Source organism: Charadrius vociferus, unplaced genomic scaffold (assembly GCF_000708025.1).
Source record: "Charadrius vociferus isolate BGI_N301 unplaced genomic scaffold, ASM70802v2 scaffold838, whole genome shotgun sequence".
Lineage (NCBI taxonomy): Eukaryota > Metazoa > Chordata > Aves > Charadriiformes > Charadriidae > Charadrius > Charadrius vociferus.
Genome location: NW_009649487.1, coordinates 115,922 through 141,432, shown reverse-complemented (window position 1 = coordinate 141,432; position 25,511 = coordinate 115,922). Strand labels below are relative to the sequence as shown.

Genomic DNA, 25,511 nt, shown 5'->3' with positions numbered 1-25,511 from the left:
CGGTGCTTGGCCCCTGTACAGTGTGGGGCTGGGGGTCAGGGCCTGCTGTGCTGCCTGGTGTGGGTCCTGGCCTCAGCCCCACACTATACAGGGGGCCTGTGTGAGGTGGGGTTGGGGTCAGGGCCTGCCTCACTGCTTGGAGTGGGACCAGGCCCCCTGTATGTTGTGGGGCTGGGGTCTTGCCATGCTGCGTGCTGTGGGGCTTGGCCCCCTGTATGGTGTGGGGCTGGGGTCTAGGGGCCCTGTGGAAGGTGGGGCTGGGGGTGAGGGCCTGCTGTGCTGCCTGGTGTGGGTCTTGGACCCTGACCTGCACCATACAGGGGGCCAACATGGCCTGTATGGTCCAGGCCCCCTGTATGGTGTGGGGCTGGGGGTCAGGGCCTGCTGTGCTGCATGGTGTGGGGCCTGGACCCTGTATGGTGTGGGTCTTGTCCCACTCTGTGGTGTGGGGCTGGGGGTCCAAGCCCCTTGTATGGTGTAGGGCTAGTGGCCAGGGCTTGCTGTTCTGCCTGCTGTGGGGCCTGGCCCCTGTATGGTGTGGGGAGGGGGTCCAGGCCCCCGGGATGAGGTAGCTCTGGGGGTCAGGACCTGCTTCGCTGCCTGGTGTGGGTCCAGTCCCCCTGTATGGTGCAGGACGGGGGGTCGGGGCTGGGGCCAGGTCCCCTCTGTGGTGTGGGGCTGGGGCCAGGCCCTGCCTTGACGCATGCTGTTGGGGTCTGTCCCCCTCTGCAGTGCGCGAGAGCCTTTCCCGTCTAATGGAGTGCTTTTGGGAGCTGAGGCTGAGGGGAAATCACACGGAGGCTGTGACATTTGCAAGGGAACCGCAGCTCTTTCTGTCTCTGAAATAGAGATGTAGGTGAAAAACAAGGTTGTAGAATGAGTCACGGAGGTGTAGAAGTGGCAGGAACATGGAAAAGTCTTTTGTGTCCCGTCTCTCGCTGTAGGGCAGGAACTGGCTTAGACCCGATATCAAACCTGTTCTTTAAAGCTCCTGGAATCAAGGCAAGAAAAAGGGAAAGTAGAAAGGAAAGAAGTGTGGGAAGAGCCTGGGGGATTTCCTCGCTGGGCTGCTGTTCCCTGTGCAGTGTTTGTGCTTCCTTGAACCCTGTGTGAAAGGAGCGGCCCTCGAGGAGGGTCTTAATTTGTATGTTTATTATACATGGCAGGATGAGTAAAATGGCCAAGCCTGTAGGCATCAGCCAGAAGTTCGCAAGACGATGGTTACTTCCTTGTCTCGATATTCACCCTCCCTTTTAATGAAGACACAGAGCCACTTGCTTCCCACAGCCTGAAACTTTCCATCTGAGCTGTTACTTCTTTCTGTGCCTGAAAAATCTTGTCCGCACCTCATGCAATTTTGCTGAGATTGGTGCCTTAGCCCAGGCAGCGCTGGGCCCTTCGCTATTGCTCTTCAAATGCCCCTTATTTTATTTTTTTTTCCCCCTTCCAACTAAACCCCATCATTACTGAGTATTGTTGTCTGATGCTTTTCCCCTGTCCATCTAGCTTAGTTCCTCTTTGGAGGCGAGAGCGCCGTGTCCCTCTGTACGTCGGTTCCCCCCCTAGCCACACATGTGAACTTTGGGGTCTGGGAGTTTTTATTTGTAGAGGTGACATCATGGCTTTTTTTCCATGGCAACTCATCACAGCACCCAGGAGGATGCCAAACACAGGAGCTGAACGCGAGGAGATTTTCAATGGGAACAGAGCAGGCAGCTAAAAGCAAGTCCGAGACATTAATTAATTAGGGTAAAAATAAAAAGCAACATGGGAAGTCCCAGAGGCCGATGGGCGCTTTTAGCTGCAGAGAGATACTCATGCATCCCAGCGCAATGTTTTCTTGCAGAGATGCACATCCAGTAAAGAGGTGGACTATGAATTATCCCCATTTTAGAGGTGGGAAAATCGAGGCACGGGAAACGAGGAGAACTGCCCGTGGTTAGGCAGCGTTAGCTGCAGGCAGATCTTTCCAAGCCCTCCTTTTTAATCCTCTACCATAGCTGCAATAATTTATTGGGATTTTCAAGGCTCTGGGGGCTGGCAGTGAGGCGTGATTGTGCTGGCAATCGTGGATGTTCCTGCGTTGCGCCTTCTGTACGTGAAGAAGGACTTTTCTCCGTGAGCCCCTGGGGCAGGACTGAGTTCCCAGTGTGTGTGCTCAGCCACCCATACAGGGTCCTTGATTCTGCTAGGGACGCTGCTGTCAAATAATGAAATATTTCTTCTTTTAAACGTGAAATAAATATTTCGATTAATTTAGCATTAAAAAAATGCTTCATTTCCCTCATGGGTGGAGTTTGGCTGTGTTAGAACTAGAGGTCTCAGGAGGGCAGATGTGGAATTTCATTGGAATGAACTGTGGTCCTTACCCACCAAACAGGGCAGAGGCTCCTTGTCCATGTACCTGCCTGCTCAGAGGAGGCGGCAGTCCCTGCTTAGCCCTGTGTTATCCCTTTTTATCAGCACCATCTACCAACAAGGTGCTGTATTTTTTTTTTTCCAGAGCATTCCAAGGTGAGGAAGACTGCATTTACATACAGAGCAGTGCATGGATGTAACAAGAAGTGCTCATTGCTCTCCATCTAGCAGGAGATTTGGTTTAGGTTGGGTGTTTTTTTTTCTTTTGTTTTTCTTTCTTTTTTTTTAAATCATGCCCAAACCTCCCAGCCCATTGACACAGGCTGTGTTTGGAGTGCGCAAACATGAGAGCGCTGCGCTTGCGTACTCGTATAATGTTGAAGCGTGAGTGAGGTGAATAACGAGCGGGCCAGAAGCCGGGAAAGCCTGTCCTGTGCTTGGCCACTGGATGCCCTTGAGCTGGTCCCACAACTCACCAGGGCTGGTCCCAGGCATGAAACGGGACTGGAAATACTCCTCTGCGGTGCCTTGATGTTTAGAGGTGCTGCCTTCTGCCGGCTATTATCTGACCCTGAGTTGGTAAAGCCACAAGCTGCGAGATGGGACTTCTGATGAGCTCAAATTCTATTTTTAGCTTGTCCTCCCCCAAATTGTGTCTCATTTATGCCCCTGCCCATCTGATTTCTCAGCTGCCGCTCCCTGGGAGGAGGTGGTCCTTATCGACGGTGGGTGTTCGTAGGCACGGCCAGTTTGGAGAGGGTGCGGAGGAATAATCGCTGGTCGAAAGCCCCTGGGAGCCGCTTTGAGACGTGGCAGCACCTTTGACCATTGCGTTGATGCCGTTGGCCGTGCGGCCTCACCGTCAGTGCTAAACATTAAGTGTCCCCTAAAACAACTCTGTTTCTCTTCTCTCAAGGTCTCGCATCTGCCTCAGCCTCCATGTTGGATCCTGCTCTGTTTTATAAATAAATATGCTGCAGCTACCAGATTCGTTGGTATGAATCCCAGGATTTTTCCCGACATATGTTATTTTCTTTGTAGGAGCCAAAAGCCATAGTAAGCAAACATTTTAACAGGCGCTGGAAACATGGGACGTGGGCTTCTCTGTGGCTGACTTATTTGTCTAGCAAGAGCCGTAAATTCTCAAGCTTCAGGCCTTAAGTCAGCCTCTGGGAGTTGGGCTTAGGGAAAAGACTCTCAACCAGGCATCTGCTTGCAGATTTCTCGCTCTTTCCCCTAAAGCACGTCCTTCTCGGTGAAGACGAGATGGTTCATTAGGGATGCCATACGTCTGGTCACCCTGGTCCTCCTACGTACGCTTAGAGACGAGGGGGAGAAACAAAATGCGCCGGGTTCATCTGAACGCAGATGGAAAGGGAGCCGGGGGGGTTATAGGGAAGAGATGTTTTAGCACGGAGCCCGGTGGGTGAGTTTAGGGGCTTGATCTGCCAGTGGTGGTGGATTTACTGTTAGGGATGGGTCTGTGGTGGGACACTCAAACCAGACAGATTTGTGGGCAGATCTGTGTCTCTGCATAGGATGAGGTGAGGGGAGAAAACCTCTGTCCTCCTGCAGATCACTGCTGCGCTGGAGAGCTCTCCGTCGTGAGGGAGGACAGTGATATTTTCAATGCTAGCGAGCTGTCTGTCAGCAGCAGCGCTCTTATCGCCAAATTTAGAGAGCGTTGAGGAGGAACATTTCCCATCTGCGTGCTCCGACCCAGGCTCGGTGTCCAGCTCTGATTTGGGACAGTGGCTGAGCTGGTGCCCTTCGTGCTGCCTCAGTTTCCCCTTTCATCTCCAGGTTGTTTTTCCTGCGTTTAAGAGTGAGCTGCTCGGGGCAGGGTCTGTATCCCGCACAGACACATCCTGCTGTTACGGCATCGCTCCCCTTTGCCCATGGGGAGGGTCCCCTTTAGACCCCCTGTATGCCCCATGGCTGCTGGGTGAGGGGCTTTGGGATGTGCCTGGGCAGGAAAGGGTGGATGAGCAGAGATGGGGACAGTGACAACAGCAAGGTGGGAAGAGGGAAAACGTGGCCTAGGGCTGCAGAAGACCCGATTTTGGGGGGGCTTTAGGATGCTTTCCTATTTTTTTAAAAGATAAGGGGAGGACAGAAGTGAAAGGTGATGGGAGAAAATGGGATTCTTTTCCTGGGCGATGGGATTCTTCTCCTCCCAGCAGCTGCTGCGGAAAATCTCACCCCGGGGAGGCAGGTGGTGGTGACCGGTAAGATGAGTTTGCATCCCCCTTTCTCTGCCAACTTGAGCATCTCAAGGGCATCTTCCTCTGCCCGGGTGGGCTTCGCCCCTTCCCCTGCGGCCCCCGGGGGAGCAGGAGGGGAGGAGGCGCGGAGAAGCCAGCGGTGTGTGTACAGGGTGATTGTCATGGTTACCTCCCTGACAAAACAAATGGCTCCACTTAATGATGGTCACCCAAACAGCTCCGGAAAGTGTGCGCTCATCAGCTGGCTGCCAGTGGGAAGCCGGGTGTTCGCTCCGGAAAGCGAAAAAACCCTCCCCGGCTCCCGGGCAGAGCTTCGCCAGAGGGGCACATGTTGCTGCAGGCGGTTAGGTAAGCCCCTTCCCCATCCCAGACCCCCATGGACCACCCCACAGCGCTGCCAGCCCCAGCATCCCTCTCTGATGGAGAGGGCCCCGGGGAGGGTCCGAGGGGGGACGAATGCCACAGGTTGCTGAGGTGGCTGTTGTGCGGCGCTCCCCCCCACCCCAAGCCCTGGCGCTTGCTCTCTCTCCCTCTCTCCCTCCCTTTTTTTTTTTTTTTTTTCCTTTCTTCCCCTCTCTCCTTATCTCCGTCTCTCTCCCTGTCTTTCAGAGACAAAAGCAGTCTGAAGCCGTGCCTGCCGCCTTCGGGATTTCTTCTGCCCTTCCTGCCCCCCCAAGCCCAGCTGAGGGCACTTGCAAGGGCCAGCGGCAGTGGGTGAAGTTGCTCCAACCCCCCCATCCCCTTCCTCCTCCTCCTCTTCCTCCTCCTCTCTCTTCTGCCAGGAAAGGTAAGAAAAGCAGTGGCTACTCTCCAGTTGCTCCTGCACCTTTTTCGCAGGCTGGGCTGTGTGTGCTCTGCAGGGGAGTGTGTGTGTGTGTGTGTGCGCGTGTGTGTGTGTGCGGGCTGTTACTTCCCAAGGCTGTGCACAATCTCAGCACAAAGCCGCTCTGTGAAGAGATCCCTGTCATAATATTTCTGCAGGCACAAGCCCACACTTTGCAAGCTGCTGCTTCCCTGCCTTGCCTTTTCCCAGCTGGATGCTGAGCCCCTGAGCATCCCTCCCCTCCCCAAAATCCTACAGACGTTAATAGTGACTGTCTTCATCTCCCCGCAGGGAAAGCAAAGGAGGATGGATGAGGGTGGGGGGGGACGGGGACGGATGGACGATGCTGGGGGTGACGAGCTTTTGCTCTCCTGGGCAGCCAGGTGGGATATCCCAGCTGTGAACACACTGGTTTGGGGGAAGGGAGGACTGACCTTGGCAGGGTGAGGGGGGGACTCTGAATTTCCCTCACCCTGGTCAGGGTCAAAGCACTGAGGACTCGGCTTGTGTTCGCCACGCTTGGCTGGGGCAAGGGGGTGGATGGAGAAGGGCTGCGCTGCTCCTGGGGGCCCGGCATCCTTGGCTCGGCATGCATCCCACGCACAGGGCTGGCCGCCTCGAGGTTTTACCCCAGCTGAAGATCGCTGGGCTGAGCCAGAGAGGGAGGTTTTAGCCCAGACACCCTTTGGATGGGGTAAAACCTCCCCCCTGTGGCTCAGCCCAGAGATCTTGCAAGCAGTGGCGCAGCAGCGAGCCCAGCGAGGCAGAGGTTAACTAAACCCCGTATCAGAAATGCTGTCTGCACAGGGACGTGATTGACGGCTCTAGAAACAGAGCTTGGGACATGGCTCAGGGTCCTTGAGACCCGGCTCTGGAGCAAGACGGATGGCCCGAGAGACCTGCCAGGGCGATGATTGACAGTCCCCCAAATCTGGCTCTGCGGGGGCTGTCAGCCACATCGCAACCTGGCGCTGCATCGCCCCTGGAAGGGGCAGCTCGATTGCGTTCGCTGGGTGCCCCTCTCGACAGGGTGCTGGCAGGAGCAGCGTGCTCCCCCCACCTCCCCCAGTGCCCATATCCGAGGCCTCGGGGTGCCCATTGTGGGCTTCCGAAGGGGTGCATGCCTCTGGCGAGAAATCTTTGTCACCTTTTTGGCAGCGAGGTGCCACGTTGTGACCCCGCAGCGGATCTGCAGCAGCTCCGGGGTGAAGCGCAGTGGCTGTTTTGCTGGTTTTCCCAGCAGGCGGGATGCCCCGTGCTTGCAGTTTGAGGTGAAGGGAGGCTGGAGATGGGAGAACGGCTCCCGGAGCTTTTCATGAGAGGTTCCTACAGGTCTGCCATGGTGGATCCTCGCCTCCTCCAGGAGGTGCTGTGGTCAACCAGCAACCCTGTGCAGGGGTTCAGGCAGGAGAGCGCTGCGTGTGCCGCTTCGGAGACTGTTTGCTCCTACTGCTTCCTAGAAATTTTTCAGGGGGTTGATCCCATTCCCCTGGCAAGGTTTGAGCCTTGTGCTTTGGGGAAAAGCGACTGGAGGGGTCCTGTGTCTTAGGCACGATCTGCAGCAGATGTGGGTCAGGTAGGCAAAGTCAGGGGTGCCCCAGCAGCGTGCCCACGGCCACTCCCCGAGCTGTGCTGCCCCTGCCAAGCCAGGGGAAATACCCAAAGCGTGGTTCTGCTCGAGAGCCCCAAAAGTCGGAGAAGCACAGGACTTCTCCTGGCTTGGTTTTGCAAACAGCGGGGAGTTTGCTTCCCCGTGGTGGTGGCCCAGCAGCTCCCAGGGTTGTGGTGCCACACAGGTACCCCGCCACCAGCCAGGGAGGTCCCTCCAGGGCTGTACATCTGTAAGTCTCCACAAGGCACGGCGGCTGTAATCATCCTGACAAGCCACTGGATGTCAGTGTTGATTGATACAGATGAAATGGAAGGAATATTTTACCTGGCTGCAGAAAAACAGTCGCCTTCCGAGCAGTGTGGCTGTGACCCAGGTCTGGCTTGGACCTGGAGGTGACATTTCCAAGGGGACCCATTTGGGGCTGGTAAGAGGTTACAGCAGGGTGGTGCAGCGATTCAGCAGCCCAAAAATACATCCGTCGCGATGGGCTGGGCTTCGCACGGCTGCGTTTGGGTCTTGGGGGGGCAAAAGCAGCCGGGGCTGCCTCTGGACGTCTGCCCTTCAGCTGTCAGGGCCAGGCAGGGATGTGCCGCGGGCAGCACGCAGTTTTATCCCACCTGCCAAGTCTGGTTTGGGTCTTACTGGCCTGTTGTCGGCTGTGGGTTCCAGGGAACCGGTGGTGGTGGCACTGCTGGGACCCTAACCTGCTTTTGGGAGCTGTGCAGGAGCCAGGCTGCATGCTCATGGCTATGGCAGTCACAGTTTGCTGTGTTTTATTCAGTGTGCGGAAATACACCTTAGAAGAGCATTATTCTGCCTCTCTTTGCTACACGTGCTCAAAACTCAGATTTATTTGAGGGTACATCAGTGTTTAGACATGCTGGAGGGCCCCCAGACAGCTCTGAGCAGCGCTCCAGGCATCGCACACCCTTTTCGGACTCATAAACGCCCTTTCCAACCCAGTCCTTTAAAATCCAGCTCCAAACCTCACCGGTGTGTTGGGGCAGGCGCCTGCAGCCAGGTGGAGCGGCTGGTGCAAGCTCTGGGCGAGCCTGCGCGTCGCAGTGCCGTCTGCGCTCCGAAGCAAAGCCCTGCGCACTCTGCACGTCACCAGGACCGTCCGCAGACGTCGGTGCCGCATCAGTGCCTTCTCCGCAAATCGTGCACGGAAATTGGCTGGGGGTATAGCCTGGAGCGGGGTGAGAATAGTGCCAGCATCGCTGCCTCCTCCTTAGCTGTGAAGAGGGGCAGATTGTCAAAGAAAGAGAGTTTACAAAGCAAGGAAAAAAAGAAAAGAAAAGAAAAAAGAAAAACATGGTAGCATCCCGTTGTGCCCAGTCCTGAGCGGTCCTGGCCAAGGGGTGATTTCTGTCCCCAGCCCTGAGCTGCTTCCCCAGCTGATGGGATTATGGGTGGGGGGGTATTTTTGGTGATGCAGCAAGCTGGCTGAAGGGATTCACCGATGGTTTCCCCTTTTCCTCCCGGGATACCAAACGCAGCGTGAGGCTGTGGGTTGGGAGGTGTCTGGCCAGGTCCATGGGGTGGCCCGGTGATGGCTGCGCGCAGGAGGCAGGGTACGCGTGGTGGCAGTGAGGGGACATGCTGAGGACGGGGTGGATGCGGGGATGACCTGTGCAGCAGCGATGCTGGTGGGAATTTTTGGGATGTGGGCTCCTGCCAGCTCCCATCCTGAGGGTCCAGCCCCACCACCTGGATGCAGACCGAGAGCAGGTCCCAGAGCAGCCAAGGCAGGATGGGGAGCAGTGGGGGGGTGGTGGTGGTGGGCTCCTCGGCGGGCACAGGAGAGAGATGCCAGCTCTCTCCCACTGCTCTCCCCCATGCCAGCCTCCCCGCTCTCCCCTTTCCACACTGCAGTCACTTGATGGCGTTGGCGATACGATCTGTGTGGAGCAGCCCCTGGGCTGTGCTGGGGGCAGCCCGCTGCCTCCCAGCCCCATCCCAAGGGCCTTGGAGCGGGAAACAGCTGGGAAGAGCCCTCTGAGCCCTCCCGGTCCTTGTGGGGAAGTTTTTCCAGCTGGTGTGGCAGGCAGGGCTGGTGCGGGGCTCCTCTGAACCGTGCTGGAGCTGCAGGAGAGGTGCAGCTCTCCTGGCGTGCTTTATACAGGATGTGCACGGGGGTCTGCATCCCGCCAAGGGTCTCTTGTGCTTGCCTGGGTGATGCAGAAATCCCCACTGGCAGAGCCGCTGCCGTGGGAGGCATGTCTCCGGTCTCCAGCGGGTGCAGGAGAGGTGAGGGGCTTGGATCTCAACCATGGCTCCGCTGTAAAGCCTCCGCAGCCAAGAGAGCTGCCGGGCTGAAGTCACGCTCCTGGAGCTTAAATTCACCTCTCTGGCAACCCCGTAATGAATTCCTGTTGTGCCTAGCTGGGAGAGAGCACCTTCCCCTTGTTATTTCTTGCTTGCTTTCTTCCCTAAGGCAAAATAATTCCCCCCTCCTTCTTCCCCCACCTGGCATTTAATCACTTCCCGATATCTTGATGGCCTCTGCCACGTCTTGGCAGCAAGGCGACCTTCATTATCTCTCCCTGTGGCAGGTGAACTCTTGCCAGCTTCTGACTTTACGACCACTGTTAGCATGGCTTGGAGCATCCCGCTGCGTGACGGTGTCCCCTGGGCTCACGGAGGGCTCCTGTGCCGGGGCAGCCGAGCTGGACACGCTCCTGCATCTCCTGACCGTGCGGGGCTGCGTCCCCCCGTCCCCTCGTGGGCAGCTCCTGGCGTGAGCAGCCCTTGCGGTGGAAGCAGAGGAGGATTAAATCAGAAAATTTGAGGTTGTTGGATGGGATTCAGGAGTTAGCCTTGAGATCACTGCCTTCCATCATCTTCTTCCTTCTGTTCGATTTGCTTGGGTGCCCTGGCTGCTCCCCCCATCCCGGCCAGCCCTGCTTTCTCTCCCTTACTCTCCCATTTTTCCTGCCTTCGTGCCATTTTCCTGCCCAAGCGCTCGGCGAGCTCGTGGCCTTGATGTCTGCCGTTTGTGTCTTCCACGGTATTTGCATATAAAGGTGGTTTTAATAACGCAGGTCTGCTAGGAAATGAGAAACTGATGTATTTCACTGCTGCTGGCTCCTCCTGGGCCTTGTAAATCATTGCATAAAGCATCGTGGAACCAGCCAGGGAGAACTGCTGCCTAGCAACTTCTCCCCGTGCCCCAGGGGAGCTGGATGTGGCCCCAGAGCAACCTGCAAGGTCTCCTTTGAAACCCTGGGTCTTGGGGGAGATGAGCTGGAACGGAGGAAAACCTGCTCAGGGAAAAAGAGTTGAAATGTAATTGGCAGAAATAGCCACTTTGCATCTGAATGTCTCCGCTGAGCAGAGCGGAGGGATGAGTCAGCCTTTGCGGAAGGGATGTGGAGATGAGGGGCAGCAGAGCCATGCCACCACCCCAAAATGCAGTGAGGACGGGCTGCCAAGGGCATGGGGGGCAGCGAGGATGCCCCGCTCTGCCTGCCTGCTCTTCCTTCCCACCGGCTAAAGGAAAACTCTCAGGGTGATGGTCTTACCCTGGACAAACTTGTCAGGTTGGAGCATAATGAGAAGCAGGAGGTCCAGAACCAGATGTTAACCCGCTCTGCCCAGACTCACGCAGTAGGTGGGTGTGGGAGCTGGCGAGATACGTGATCCACCGCTGCGGTGTCCCCAGCCAGGCAGGTTTCATCTGAACCTCCTCCCTTGCGGCGGGAGGGGGGGATTTGGGGCAAGTGTTCCCACCAGGGTCTTGTCTCCATCCCCATCTCCACCAGTGGAGCCATCAAGCCCAGGTCTTGTCCTGTCCTGGGTCAGTCACCTTTCTGTCCTCAGGGCTGCAGAAGCCAAAATGAGGTGTAGGGGGGCTGCTCGGTGTTCCTCATTCCTTCTCGCCCTTCCACCTCTCTCCAGCTCGCTGCGGGTGACCCCACCATCACCGACAGATCCCCAGGAAGATGCCAGGGCTGATTAACCGGACAAGCCGCTCCCCGCTCCCCCTCACTGCGTCGGAGGTGACATCGTGCGTCAGCGGCTATGCCTTTGGGATGACAGCCTTGCTCACCTACCGCAACCCAGAAGCTCAGGCTTTTGAAGGCAAGTTTTGAGGGGTGAAGCTCCCAGCACAAGAGCCAGGGCTATCACAGCGCTGGGTTTCTGTGCGCGCCTTGAACCCTTAGACACTTGCGGGAAGAGTAACCAAGTATATTGTCTCCTCAATTGTACCCTTCACGGTCCAAGGGTACAGTTTTTGAAGTGAAAAATCCTAGGAGCTTGCAGGGCAGTGCCAAGAGGGACCTGCCCCGCTGCGATCCTGGCTGGTGGGTCTGGGCAAGTGCTAAAAAAACCTTCTGGCTGGCAGGTCTCTTTGTCTACCCCTTGGATGAGTGCACCACCGTTGTCGGGTTCGAGGCGGCCGTGTCCCGGCGTGCCGTGACGGTGCAGATCAAAGACAAAGCCAAGATAGATGACATGTATTTCAATGGCTGCAGCCTCCCTGATGGAAGAGCTCGTGATGGAAGCGGTGAGGGAGTCGGGAGCGTTTTAGGGAAGGTGGGGAAGAAAACCATCCCGAGAGGAACGGGGAGGTGGCAGGAGGTGGCTGGCTGTCATACGCCATGGCATCGAGGGGGCTCCTTTTGAAAGGCTGAACCTTCAGTTGTGGTGCTCATGTCCCTACGGTGTCTTCCATCCGTTTTGGAAAGCACTGTTGCCTCTGGACAGCTGAAGGAGTGGTGCAGAGGGCTGGGGCTTGGGCTCTTTGGAGAAATGCTGATGTGTGCAGTGGGGGCCGGTTTAGGCATTTTGTTCAGGGCTGGGGTGGAGGAGGTGAGAGGTGGGAGGCCGGGGGAGGAGCATTTTGCACGGTTGTGACACCGCGTCTCCCTGGTGTGGTCCTCTCTGTGCAGGAAGGATCATGATGGATGAGGACTTGGAGAGAATTGTTTTTGTGGCTAACCTGGGCATGATTCCTCCCCTGGAAAACATCTCCATCTTCATCAGCACCTCCTCTGAGCTGCAGACGCTGCCCAGCGGGGCCGTGAGGGTCGTTCTGCCAGCTGTGTGTGTCCCCAGGGTCCCCCAGGCCAGCCTGGAGAACACCAGCAGCCTTTCCAGCCACCAGCTCCGAACGTACGAAAACCCACGGGATGGGCTGTGGCTGGGACCGATCGGGGGGGATGCAGGAGTGGCAGAGCAGAAGGCTGCTGTTGCTGCAGGAGGCTGCAGAGCTGCTGCAGGCTTTACCTCCAGCAGATCTGCAGTTCCCACGGGGATGTAACATGTGCACAGTGTTAATTAGGGTTCATCTCACCGGCAGGGACAAGCACTACTGTGGATCGGGGAGCCCAGAGCAAGGGAGCAGGTTCTGCCTGGCTCAGCTGCTGGAGAATGAGGCCACCAACCCTTTTGAGTACGAGTTCAGCTTTCACTTGGAGATCCGGGGGCCGTGCTTGCTGGCAGGTAGGAGCGCCAGTGCCGTCCTGCTGCACCAGGCTGGTTTATCACCTCCTCAAGGCAATGTCCACACTCTTCCTCATTCTCTACCACCGCGATGGGGAGTCTGTTTTGGCAAGTTAACTGTGCTGGGGCTGATGTTAACGTGGGGTGTTGATACGGCAGAAGCATCGCATAGTCCTCTTGGTTCCTGTCCTCTGCCATCTTGCTGTCTCTTCTCCCTGGTTTTCCCCGTCCTCAGTCCCTAACCGCACCTCGCTTTCCCCGGGCAGGCGTTGAGAGCCCTACGCACGAGATCCGAGCAGACGCTGACCCTTCCGCTCGCTCCGCCAAGAGCATCGTGATCACGCTGGCCAATAAACACACCTTCGACAGACCCGTGGAGATCTTGATCCATCCAAGTGGTAGGTGGGCTCTGTGTCGTCTCTGCTGGTCTTGCCCCTTCCTGGGATTCTCCTCTGTAGTGCTGGAGACAGCTGGATTAGCTCTGGTTTTGCAAATATTGCCAGGGTTAGGCTTCCTGGGAGATAATCCCGGACCTTTTTAAGGTTGTCCACGCTGCCCAAGCTCAGAGATATTGCTCTGTTTTCACAACCGAGGGTGCCTGCATCTCTGCCAAACCTGAAGTTTAGCGAAGGCAGTTTTTCACCCAATTCTTTGCATTTCCAGAACCCCACATGCCTCACGTCTTAATGGAAGAAGGTGATATGACACCTGCAGAGTATGAACGACACCTGAAGGGGAAGAATGATTTCATTAAAGGCACTAAGAAAGACCCCAGTGCTGAGAAAAAGGTGAGAAGCAAAAGCTGCAGGTGTTAGCTGAGGCTTTCCTCGGGACTGGAACTGTGCAAGTAAATGATTGCTTGATTGCTTGCTTGCTTCCAGTATCAGGTGTTACACTGGCCCAGTAAGCTCTGCATCCTGCCTTGGAGAGGAGCTTATGTGGAGGAAGAGGGGAAAATTCTGCAGTGTTTCTGATAAACTGAGTGTGGCAGAAGCTCTGAGATGGTTATTGTGTGTATAATCAGTGCTAGTCTAGCATAGCGTAATTAGATAGGTACATTGTTATAGCATTAAGGGTATTATAATTATTGCAATGACATAGAATAAAATATTCTTTTAATTGCTCAGTAAATGTTTACTGTTTCTGGATAGCTGTCAGAGAGAAATAAGTGATTTTGCTTGGAATAATGAGCTGAACTGAAGACAAGGTAGGAGAAACTTCTCTTTGTTCTGCTGATCAGCAAATAGAAAAATATCTGCTCTGGGATTTGTGCCTCATCTTTCAGCAATTCTGAAGCAATGAGTGACAGCCCAGCGCTTCTGAGCTGCCACGTCAGCGTGTCTGGGATCAGTGAAGAGGCCCTCCGAATTTCCAGGGTGGGCGTCTTCACCTAAGGCACACTTGTGTAACCACAGCCCCTGGGGCTTACTGTGGCAGCTCCCTCTTTTACATGCACCGGTGTTCTCATTTGCGACCAGGGATGCTCGTTTCCCCTCAAACTCCTTCTCCATGTGTCTGAGCCGGGGTCCCCGGCTTGGCAGACGTCCCAAACCTGCTGCAGAGGTGCCTCCCTGTGCTGCCGTGATTTCTCCTTTCACCGGAGACACATCAACCCTCTTCTCATTCCTTTCGCCCTTCGTTTTTCTCTTGCGGCGCGGTGCGGGGATCGGGACTGCGCTTGCTCGCGCGGCAGGCGTCTCCTCTAATTGTGTTCAGCGTGTGGCAGGTGGAACGAAATGAAACTCCCACGCTATGGCTCAGATGGCTCTCTAATTATTTCTGTGTCTTTAGCACGTCAAATTATCTAGGGGGGGATCATTCCAGAGTCATTTCCCTGCGGGAAACCCACCTCTGCCCCAGGAGGACTCGGAAGCAACTGTATGGAGAAGGGCAAGAAGCAGAAAAAATGCCCTGAATATCTGGGGTAGATTACGGGCTGCTGCTCAGAGCGTGACACTGGGCACCTCGCGGCTTAAGTGAATTAGTCCAGAAATTTCAGCAGTAAATGATAATTAATTCTCATCCCTCGGTTTGTTATGCAAAAGCCTTGGATGCCCGTCAGCTATCAGTATGTTTGGGACGAATGCACACTGGAATCAACTCGCAGTCGACAAGATCTGATTAGTTTACTGTAATTGGATAACGGGTGAAGGCGAACGCAGGGGAAGGGAGGTGAGGAGAAGAGACGGTGCGAATGAGATGTTTGTTTTTCTGGCTGACCTGTAGCAGCAGCTCCAAGGCTGTTTGCTGAAGCCTTACCTGTAAAATTCACTCGGAAGTCAACGGGAAATCCAGGCTATGGGCTCATCCCCATCACTCAGGGATTTTACGTCTTGAGTCCCCAAGAGCATCCCAGGGAGCGCTGCGGGTGGGTCTGGGGCCACAATTCGGTCCTTGGACAGAGAAGATCCCTCTGGTCTGAAATTTGATAAACATCCCTGCTGGGAAAGCTCTTAAACAAAATAATGTCATACGGCTGGAGGAAAATGGGGATGGAAAAAGCCCTTTTATTTCCCAGTGACCGATTAATTTATGCTCCAAAGCATGAGAGTGAAATGCAGGAGGATGGGTGAGAGCTGGGGCGATGGCGAGGAACTTGTTCCTGTGAATGGGGACCGTCTTTTCGCAGGGGTCAGAGAAGCAGCACTCGAGGCAGCGCAGCCGAAAGTGAAGCCCGCGTGTGAGTGCTGATCCCCAGGGACTCTTGTGTTTAGTGAGTTATGTAAAATAAAGGTTGATCGTTTGCTCGTAGATCTAGGAATATGACTCACAGCTGGAGAAAACAAGCCCGGTTATTTGGGGTCTGGTTTACTTTCTGGTGAAACCAGCAAGAAACAGCAGCCTTTGAAAGAGGGAGGGGAAAAAAATAAAGGTAAACAAAGCCCGGAGAACCGAGCTGCTTGTTACGGTGGATGTTTCTGCACTTTTGACCCAGGGATGAAAGGCCATGGATTGTGCTGATGTGGGGGTCCCGGAGCTCCCTCGGAAGCAGGGATGTGCTGACTCACTGCAGCTCAGCCCGTGAACCCGGGACTGCTTTATACACACATAATAGCAGATTATAAACCCATCACAAGAGGGTTTTTCCAGTTTAATTTTATCACGTTTTTAATGAAGATTGATACTTGAAATAGAATTGAGGCAAAATGCAGAGAGCCATAAGAGCTATGTGCGGTACAGAGACATATATCACGCGGGTTCCTATCGAACGGTGTCCTGAGCGACCGGTTTGGTTTTACAAAGCATTTCAATCCGTACAAAGAAAAATGATAAAAGAAACGGGCAGAAAAAAAGAAAAACAGCAAACCAGAGGCGGCAGGAATGAATCACAGCGGTGAATACAGCACGCTGAGGGCTGTATCTGGCACTTCATTATTGAGCGACCAGGGACAAAACCTCGGATGTGCCTCAGTGTGATACTAAACTGCACTAATGAACCATGTTTTCGGGAGGGATCTAATGAAATGTTTGGAGAATCGACTTTGCAAGGTGCTGAGTAGGGCCAGGTATTTTAATTTCTTCTCGTCCGTGTGTGCAGGGGGTCACTGCTTTAGGCTTTCTGCCAGCCTTTGTCCCCTGGGGAAAGCGTGATGCTGGCTGGGAGGAGGCAGGAGTCCCGTTCTCCCATGGAGCATCTCCATGGGGGATATGGACAGAACAACCTGCGGCACAGCCTGAGCTTAGGTGTTGTCACCGATGAGGCCAGAACAAGCCCACAAAAGGCCACGTACTTACATCTTCATGCATGCAGCCCTGCTCTGATTCCCCTCAAAGTGAAAAGGGGCAGAAAAATCAACCTCTGAAGCTCTCGCCTTCTTTCTTGCAGACAGAAATCATCAGGAAGCGGCTGAACAAGGACATCCCCCACCACCCCGTCATCATGCTCAACTTCTGCCCTGACTTGAGGACTGTCCAGCCGGACCTCCAGAAAGCCCAAGGAGAGTTTATCTTCCTCGTAGACCGCAGCAGAAGCATGAGCGGCGTGAACATCAACCGCGTCAAGGTACCACACAGGAGGGGAAGTGCCTGCGTGCCAATGAGGGATGAATATTAGAGAGCAGTGGGGGTTGCTGAGTGCTGATGAGTGTTCATTATGAGGGGATGGGGGGTAATTATATGCTGTAGCTTTAGTCATCTCAACCGTGTGGCTTGTTAGGTACCTGCAGCGAAGCTGACTCTCTCCCGTTCTGTTCTTCTTCCTCTTCCTCCTATCAGCACATCAAACGTGAAGGTGTTTTCTCTCCCCCTCTTGTTGGTGTGCACGTCTTGTGCATCCCTTCTCCTGTTCTCCCTGTCTCAGGGAGAGAGGGCAATCTCTGCCTAGGGGGGAGACCTCCAGGGAGCTCCAAGGGAAGCTTCAGAGCGATGCGCTGACCAGGCATTAGGAGGCATTTTGCTGATGGGCGCCTCTGTGCACCCACAGAAGATGGTGCGTCCCTTTTTCAAACACAAATGAACACCAGCAGTCTGGTGGGGGATTATGGGAGGTGTGCTGAGACCTCTGGATAGAAAAGGGGCTGTAGAAAGGCCGTGTCATGATATTTGTGGGTCTGAGGTTCCCCCGTCAGACGTGACTCTTGCCCAGCTCTAGGTTGCCCCATGAGAGCTGGCCTTGGCTTTGTGCCGCTGCCCGAAGGACCTGGAGAGGTTCCTGCCCTCAGCCTGTTGGGCATCGCTCTGTCCATCAAAGGGGAAATCACGCTGGTAACTAATTATCGTTATCCCTGCCTAACGTGCTTTGGAGGCCAGGTTGGTGTCTGACGCCTGCCAGCTGGCAGGTCTCGGTGAGAAGCTGCAGTCTCTGGCAAAAGCTCTTTCGGAAAGTTTCTGTCTTGATTTTTGGGGCCGTGTAAGCCCCGATAGCTTTATGAATATGGCATCCTCCCGAGCGGGGCAAAGGTCTGCACTACCCCGCACAACTTCATTGAGGACAGCGAGGGAATTACAGAGGCAGGCTTCATCTGAGGGCTTTGGTTGTATTTAGATGTCTGACAGGTTCACCGAGCTGAGGTGTCCCCAGGTGTCCTGCTCACACCCTTTCCTAAAACAAACGCCGCCCAGATTTGGACCCAAACGCCCCCCTGGGTACCGCTGCACCTCCTTCCACAGGACTCGCCCCCCAGGGCGATCGGCAGGGAGCATCTTCTAGCCCATCTCCTTACCCATCTGTCTCTGGTTTCCATGGGAACTGCCGGAGGAGGACGGCCACCTCCGGCAGCAAGGATCGGGATGCGGGGAGCCTGAGGATGGCTGCAACAGGTCCCCTGGGACAGGCAGGCTCTCCCCTGTCCTTGCCACCCACCAAAGGGGCCAGGATGTCTCCAAGGTGCTACCCCCTTCCCTTGGCACGTTTTGGAGTCTGGGAATCAGGAGGCATCTCTGTCCCAGCCCAGATTTTTGCTTTCTGACTCGGAGCATGGCCGGGTTTGGGCACTACGGTCTCTTCAGCCTCCATAGAGGCCAGTTTGTCCCATGGGGATGGGGGACCCTGTGGGGACAGAGCCCCTCTCTGAGAGGACCTGAACTGGGAGTCCCATCTGCAGGAGGGCTGTAAAAACAGGAAAAAGGCTGTTCCCCTTCTGGAAAAGTATTTCAGGGGAATTAGTGGAGATTTCAGAGGAGATACCTCAAGGGAGAAAACCGCTGTCTCTCTTTTGAGTCCCCCACCCTTGTTTATGACTCGGAAATCTCAGGGACCTCGTGGCAGAGGCTGTTCTGAGTGGGTTTGGGTGGGTGACGCTTGATGGAGACATTTCAATCATCCTCAGCTCGCTGGGTGAGCGGCGTGGCAGGGCTTGGACGTGTGCAGTGGGGAAAAGCTGAGCTGCAGAGCGAGCGGTGGTGCCGGGAGAGATGCAAAGGGGGAGGGGACGGTGGCGGCGCGGGCTGGCTGCGTGCAGCCGGGAGGACGCCGTTCGCTGCCGAGCAGGAGGGCACTCGGCCAAAGTGCCGGGGTGGAAAGTTCAGGGGTTTAAATTTCCCGCAGCTGGTTCCTTTCCCATCCTGATGCAGCCGGGGAGAAGAGCCAGGCCCGGGATGGTGCCTGCACCGGGTGGGCTCACTGGCAAAACTAGGCTGATAACTGGGAATTGACTTCTCTGGAGGCGAACATCTCTCCTTATTGAGCTGCCGTATAGATATTGAGTGCAACAGGATCAAGATCAATATTTACCACAAGAAGCAATAAATCTTTCCGTTTGCTGTAACAGAAAGCAGCCATCGGTTGCCTACTTTGGGAAAAATATTTGGAAATCTGTTTTGTTGGTTTTTTTTTTCCCCTCGTAATTAGTTCTGAGATGGGATGTCAGCGTTGAGATTTGGAAGAGCCGGCATCCCAGGAGCCATCTGGGGAGCAGTGGTATAAATATCTATTCTTGTAGGTTTGAGATAACAGCTTGGTTTAAAGTCCTCTGGAGCCTGTTAAAGGGCAGCCCTGTTCTCGTACGTTATTTCACTGATTTGCAGGGCTCCGGCTCTGCGTACCGCTGAGTCTTACAGGGGTTGGGAACCGGACCGATCCACCACCCGTCTCCCTGTGGCCCTTCCCAGGCAGGGGGTTTCTCTGCGTGCAGCTCCAGCGTTTGCCCTCTGCGGTTACGCGGTCTTTGCCACCGCGTGTGACGAAGCAAGGAGGCTGCTCTTGCTCGTTTGACCTTGGCAGCTCTTCCCTTGGGGCTGGCTCTAGGGTTTCTGCTGCCCTAGGCAGACTGGCAGGAGTCTGCCTTTATCAGCATATAAACAGAAAGAACCGAGCTCCTCCTGAACACTGCCAGCGCTTTGCTTTAGATTGGCCTCCCTCTCCTGCCACGCTAATTGCTCCTGCTGCCCCTGCAAGCTCAGGAGCTCCTTGGGCAGCTCTTGCCTGGTTGCCGCTAACACAAGCTCTGTGCTGGAGTTGTCCATGGCCATCACAGATGTCTGAGACAATTTAAATTGCTCTTCCCTTATGTAAAGACCAGGAATAGGCAAGTTAGATAACCACCTCTGGTAAAGAAAATAGCTTAAATCTGTCTCTCCCAGTTATTTTAATTGATGCCAGCTATGAATACAAGAGAATTGGGGATGGGGGAGGCTTTTCCTTTTGTGTAACTTTAAGCTGTTTGTTTATTTTCTGCAAGTTTGGACATTGAAATGCATTGCGTGTCACACTTCTCAATTTCACACTCTGCTTCTCACCCACTAGCTCCGTGCTGCAGTACCGTATTGCAAGCACAAATTTGATCAGTTAAAAACAAACAGAAAAATTTGTTCAGCTCTTTTTTTTTTTCTTCTTTCTTTTTTTTTTGAAGGCTCCCCATTTTCTTCACTGCTTTGGGACCCAAATATCATTAAGGGACTTTGGAAAGAGCAGAGTAATAAGCAGTGGTTTCACACGCAGCGCATGTGAAAGAAACAGTTGTTTTATTATCAAATGCCCGCAGAAAAATGCAGGTGGGAGTAAGGTGTGATGGCAAGGTGGGACCTGGGCAGAGCTTTTACTGGTGGAGCTGGGGCAGGCAGGGAGAGACCCGGCGTGCCTGATGCCTGCTTGCTTTCCACCCCCCAGGATGCTCTGTTGGTCATTCTCAAGAGCCTGATGCCAGCGTGTCTCTTCAACATCATTGGGTTTGGATCCACTTTCAAGACCCTCTTTCCCGCCAGTCGGACTTACTGCGAGGTGGGTGAAGGGGGAGACACGTTTCCTTGGTGCTCGGAGGGCGCTGGTGCAGAGGCTGACGATTCTGCTGCTCCTTTGGGCAGGAGAGCTTGGCCGTTGCCTGTGAGAACATCAAGAGGATCCGGGCCGATATGGGCGGCACCAACGTCTTATCACCTTTGAAGTGGGTCATTCGGCAGCCCATCCACAGGGGCCATCCCCGACTGCTCTTTCTGCTGACGGACGGGGCCATCAGCAACACGGGGAAGGTCCTGGAGCTGCTGCGAAACCACTCCTGCTCCACCAGGTACGGAGGGCAGCGGGGCTTGCCGCTGCGGGGGCGACAGCCTGGCATGGTGGGGGACACGCTTCTCCTTGAACACGGCTCCATCTCACAGACATCCCTGCTTCAGAGACAGAGGCAGGAGAGATTGCTGGTATGAGCCACGGGAGAACCTCAAAGGGTTTGGAACAGATCCCAGAAGTTCAGATGCTTTTTAAACAATCAAAAGCAGGATAATTGGGCCGACAACTTCACAGGCTCTCGTCTGATGCTTCCTGCTAGGAGAGATTGACACACGAACAATCTTCCTTGCTGGTTTTTTTTTTTGTGTGTGTGTGTGTTTTGTTTTTTTTTTTTTTTAAAGCACATCTGGGTCTGGCCCCAGCTGCTTCCAGGATGGGGCTGTGCAGAACTGAATATGCTGAAAGACAGCAATGTAAAAAGCAGCTAATTTGTGCATCCAGCTCCCAGCCTGGTTCCCCAGCTCTGATGACAGGCTGGTCTGGTTTCTCCTCTGCCTCTTTAAGGGGCATGAAACATGAGACAAATGTAAGAAAACCTTATTCCTCTTCTATCCCTCAGACTTCAGGGCTTATCAGGGAAGCTGCTCTGTCCTTTTTTTTTACTATATGGAGGTTTAACTGTTTCCCAGCTGTATAGGGCAGCCCATCCCTCGCTCTTACAGAGGCACAGCGGTGGGCTAAACGCAGTCAGAGTCAGAGTGTGGTGTTGGGTGATGCTGGAAGGCAGTGTCCAGCGCATGGCCGAGTCATGTTTGTGGCCCCTGTCTCAAAAGAAGATCAGAGCCTTATTTAAGAGGGTGTGAGGCTGACCTAAGATTTGCAGCCAGCTGGGGATTAAAAACCTCTAGGAGAAAAGCCCCTCATGCAGATGCAGTTTGCTGCTGAAGGTGGTTTCTTCCTCAGCTAGCCACTGCCCTGGCTGAGTGCCGTATGCCACCCGTCCCCGTCCCTCCTGGCTTCCTACCACATCCATCCCCACCAGGCACGGCTCCCTCCTGCCCTCCTTGCCCGGGCTCCAGCTCAGCTCTGGGTTTGCAGCCTTCAGCCAAAACCAAATCCTGACTCATCGAGCTGGGAGTCGGGGGAGCAGCCTCGCCTGGCTGGTTCCTCTTTCCTTGAGAAAACGTTTATTTTAATTGTGAGCAGAGATAATTACTGAGTCTTTAGTGCTATTGACCACGGACACTCAGCAGGGAAAAGAGCTGAACTGGCAGCAAAGCTGCTTGTTTGTGTTTGCAGAGGAGGCAAGAGCTTGGGGTCCCGCTGGGTCCTGCTGGGAAGCCCCCGAGCGTCGCAGCTGAAGGCTGCTCTTCGGAAAAGGGATCTGAGGTCTGCTGAGCGGAGGGGGATGCCCGTTCCCGACCCTCCTGCCAACCACCTAAAAGAGGTGCTGGTTTATTTTGCTCCGGCCGTGCTGGACAACTGCATAGCAGTGGGATAAAGCCGGGGATGGTTTGGTGTCTTCTGCCTGCAGGGAGTGGGTGAGCTCCATGGGGTTGGGATGGCTCCGTCCCCGGGATCCTGACGCTCCCTGTCCCTTTGCAGGTGCTACAGCTTCGGCATCGGGCCAAACGCCTGCAGGAGACTGGTTCGGGGGCTGGCCGCTGTGTCCAGGGGCATCGCCGAGTTCCTGGCAGAGGGCGAGAGGCTGCAGCCCAAGGTACGGCTGCCCGCTCCCAGGGGACCACCTTGTAAGGCTGTACCGATGCTCTGGTTCAGCGAGGGGGTGGCCACGGCTCACTAGCGGGTCTTATTCCCCATCCCGGTGCTGCCTTTCCGACTCCCACTCGGCAGCAGGTGGGCGAGCGGGAGGGGATGAAAGAGCATCTTCATCTCCGGCTGTCAGAGGGAGTGGGAGGGTGTGTTTACCCTCTGCGCGGGGATGGGGAGAAGCGATAGCCGTGATACAGCAGCTTTGGCTTCAAAGGTAGCTGCTGCCTCAGACACCGGCGAGGGCAGAGGAACCGGCATCAAAGCAGCCAATTAGTTTTGAAGTCAGGCTCAGCCCTGGCGTTGCTCAGGCGAGAAGTACCCGGGGTTTGAGGGAGAGAAATACGCTGCGATAGCTTTGCCTATTAAGCCAACTTGAAAGCAAAGGGGGGAGCCTCTTCGTTTCCACTCTCCCCATGGAGACTGAGTAAACCGATGTGCTTCAAATCCAGTGTAAGAATGACTCTGTCCCCTGGTGAAAGCATGGTGCCTAGCCCCTCGTCCGCTGGATGACTAAACCCAGAGAGAATTGGGTCTTTAGCTCCTAAATATCTCTAAAAAGCTGGTGGCTACGTTCTTGATCTCAAAAGAAGTTCAACAGTCCACCCCTCTGCAGGAACCTGGAGCACACAAAAAATCTCTCTGAGACAGAACGCTATCAACATTTCTGATGTAAATTAAAAGCAAAGACGGTGAAGGGAGGTTTGTTTTTTTTATAGAGCTATTAATAAAGAGCTTTGCGGGTTGTGCAGCTTGGTGCCTTCAGCAGTCTGAGGCATCAATTAATGGCCTTATAAAACACAGCCTGGTGTGTCTTCCTGAGCCTGTGAAAAAGCAGTGAACAATAGAGAACAGTTGAGCTGTTCTGCCTCTAAATCTGGTGTTCTCTTCCCCTGGTGCGCAGGGAAGCTCTTGTGGATGGCTCCCTGGTAGGTTTGTCCATGAGATATTCACGGATATTGGTCTTCTCCACATGTGTAATTGGCGGAGCGTTGCTGATCTCCGGCAGGGGCTTGTGCCGGCAAGGACCTGTACCAAAAATAAGCAGCACCGTCAGTCGGTGCGTGAGTGTCGGGGCTTGGGGCAGGGCTGGGGTTCGGCCAAGTGAAGGCCAACAGCTTTACCTGGGTGCCAGGGGGGAGCAGGGGATGCTGCTGGAGCAAGATACCTCTGGCCACAAGCTGCCACCCTGCTCTGGGCTGGCAACATGCAGCGTGAGATCAGTCCTGTGCTTTATCAACGTCTGCTCTGCTGCCCTTGGAAGAACCTTGCCAAGGGGCTGGGGGTGCTGGGACGGGTGTCAGAACAGTCGAAGAGAGAGCAGGCTCCTGCCTAAGGTCAGGAGAGGGTGGGAATGAGCTGGTGATTTTTTTGGGGAAATTTTCCCCTTCCCTGCAACGCACGGTGTGTGCACCGTAGCACACGCAACGTCCAGTTGCTGTATAACCGCTTCCCTCTGCATTGTGCCTCAGATGATCAAATCACTGAAGAAGGCGATGGCGCCAGTCCTGAGTGACGTGTCCGTGGAGTGGGTCTTTCCCGAGAGCACCGAGGTCTTGGTTTCCCCTGTCAGGACCAGTTGCCTCTTCCCTGGTGACCGCCTGGTCGGCTATGGCATCATCTGCGACACCTCCCCGTACATCTCCAACCCCAGATCTGTGAGTCCACGCTGCGCTGGCTGGTGGGGCTGTTGGTGTGCACGTGCACAAACGGGCATCTCGGCTCTTTGTGCGTGTTCAGGAGGTGTCTCTTGCTTTCTCGTGCTGTCCTCAAGGGAGATGGTGGGTGAGACATCGGGGAGAAATAGGAACTCAGTGGATAAGAGTGCTGGTGCACAAGCAGTGGCTCCTCTCGGCTGGGAGCCGGCTGATGGACGCGATGATGGGACCTATTCCCTCTCTTTGCTTTCCCCCAGGACAAGAGGCGACGTTACAGCATGATGCGGTCCCAGGAGTCGGGCAGCTCTGTTTTCTTTCACTCCCAGGAGGAGGGAGCAGGCGTGGAGAGCTGGAACCACTCCAGAGACTCGGAGGGCTGCTGCCCCACCGAGCGTGCCCCCGATCACCTGGGGGTGGGCAGAGATCCCGGGGGAGAATCGGACACGGACACCGGTCAGATTTTCCTCTGTACAAGCGTGGGTGTGATGCCCCTGTCTTTCTAATCAAGCTTCTGTCGCTGCTCTGCCAATTTGCTTGTCTGACAAATAAGTCTCTTCGGCTGTACCTCTGCAAAGAGCCGGAGGGGTTTGCAGGAGGGATGACAGATCTCCCGAGGCTTGAGCGAGTCTGTTTGCTTTGGATGTTTTATCCAAACCTGTCAGGAAATCAAGGGAAGCCCTGGAGAACTGGCTTCCCTGGAGATTTTCAAAGCAGCTCTAGCTTTGGCCACATAATTATTTACAAGCTTCCCAAGCTGCCCTCCGGTGTGCGGAGAAAGAGGAGTGAGCAAATAAGTAGCCCAGCGAGACTGTCCCTGCACCTGCAAAGCAGTCGCTTCCCTGGAATTGCAGTTCAAGGTCAGGAGAGGGGGGAAATGGATCCAAAGCGCTGTCCCTAGGATGTCACCCCTCGCCATCGCAGTTTGGCTGGGGGTTTGTGTCAGCAACACGCAGCGTGACGCGGCTGGGTGCACCCCAGAGCTGGTTGCGTTTCCACGTGACAAGGCAACTTCTCTTCCTCGTGGGGTGTTCTTCGCTTATATTCAGAGAGGAACTGTGCTGCAAATCCCCTCAACCTTGTCAAAAGCAATGAGAAATCATGCCTTTCCAAATGAAATTTTACTCTTGCTCTGACAAGAGAATGTCTGCGCTAATGAAATTTCATTAGTAAAACCTTTGTCTTCTCCAGGGAGGTTTGGGGGAATGCAGTCAGGCTTTTTTCTGGCTGAAAACTGCTCAGACAAAACCTCCCCAATCTGCTCTCCTGACTTCCCCAAGAGTTTTGAATGTAGGCTCTTATTTCCTTTTGTGGTTTAGTTGCTTTGCTTAAAACTGTGCAGGGCTGAGCGTGGCCCCCTCGGCCCCGGGAGGAGCACAGGGGTGGGCTCCCTGCTGCCTACCGGGAGCCAAGGGGGGATGGTGCTGCCTGGTCCTGCTCCGGAGCGGAGCTGATCCTCTCTCCCGCTGTGCAGGAATGGATGTGAAGACTTCCTCCAGGAGACGAGCGTACAGCACCACCCAAATCGCTGACCACGAGCCTTGCAAGAAGGTGCCGACGGCCAGCGATCCCGGCACCGCCTTGGTGAAAAACCCCCTTCGGAAAACCCACCTGCAGGACCTGCAGCAGGTCAGCCCCGAGCCCTGGCAGGTGGATTTCCAGGTACGTGATCCCCAGAGAGGCTTTGCCTGCAGGTGGAAACCAGCGTGCAGCAGCGGGGAAATCTCAGATGCAGAAG

The 25,511-nt window shown here is 54.9% G+C and overlaps 1 protein-coding gene across 1 annotated transcript in view; it reads left to right on the top strand.

Annotated features, from left to right (window-relative positions):
- The first annotated feature begins 10,962 nt into the window (after positions 1–10,962).
- The window catches only part of VWA5B1 (von Willebrand factor A domain containing 5B1), a 21,025-nt gene continuing 6,476 nt past the window's right edge, over positions 10,963–25,511 (top strand). The window contains exons 1-13 of the mRNA XM_009889987.1: positions 10,963–11,101; positions 11,367–11,528; positions 11,848–12,089; positions 12,268–12,466; positions 12,733–12,864; positions 13,130–13,254; positions 16,293–16,469; positions 20,013–20,123; positions 20,207–20,409; positions 21,954–22,068; positions 23,591–23,776; positions 24,034–24,229; positions 25,248–25,435. Coding sequence (XP_009888289.1) covers positions 10,963–11,101; positions 11,367–11,528; positions 11,848–12,089; positions 12,268–12,466; positions 12,733–12,864; positions 13,130–13,254; positions 16,293–16,469; positions 20,013–20,123; positions 20,207–20,409; positions 21,954–22,068; positions 23,591–23,776; positions 24,034–24,229; positions 25,248–25,435 — 2,175 coding nt within the window. The remainder of the gene's footprint in view (positions 11,102–11,366; positions 11,529–11,847; positions 12,090–12,267; positions 12,467–12,732; positions 12,865–13,129; positions 13,255–16,292; positions 16,470–20,012; positions 20,124–20,206; positions 20,410–21,953; positions 22,069–23,590; positions 23,777–24,033; positions 24,230–25,247; positions 25,436–25,511) is intronic.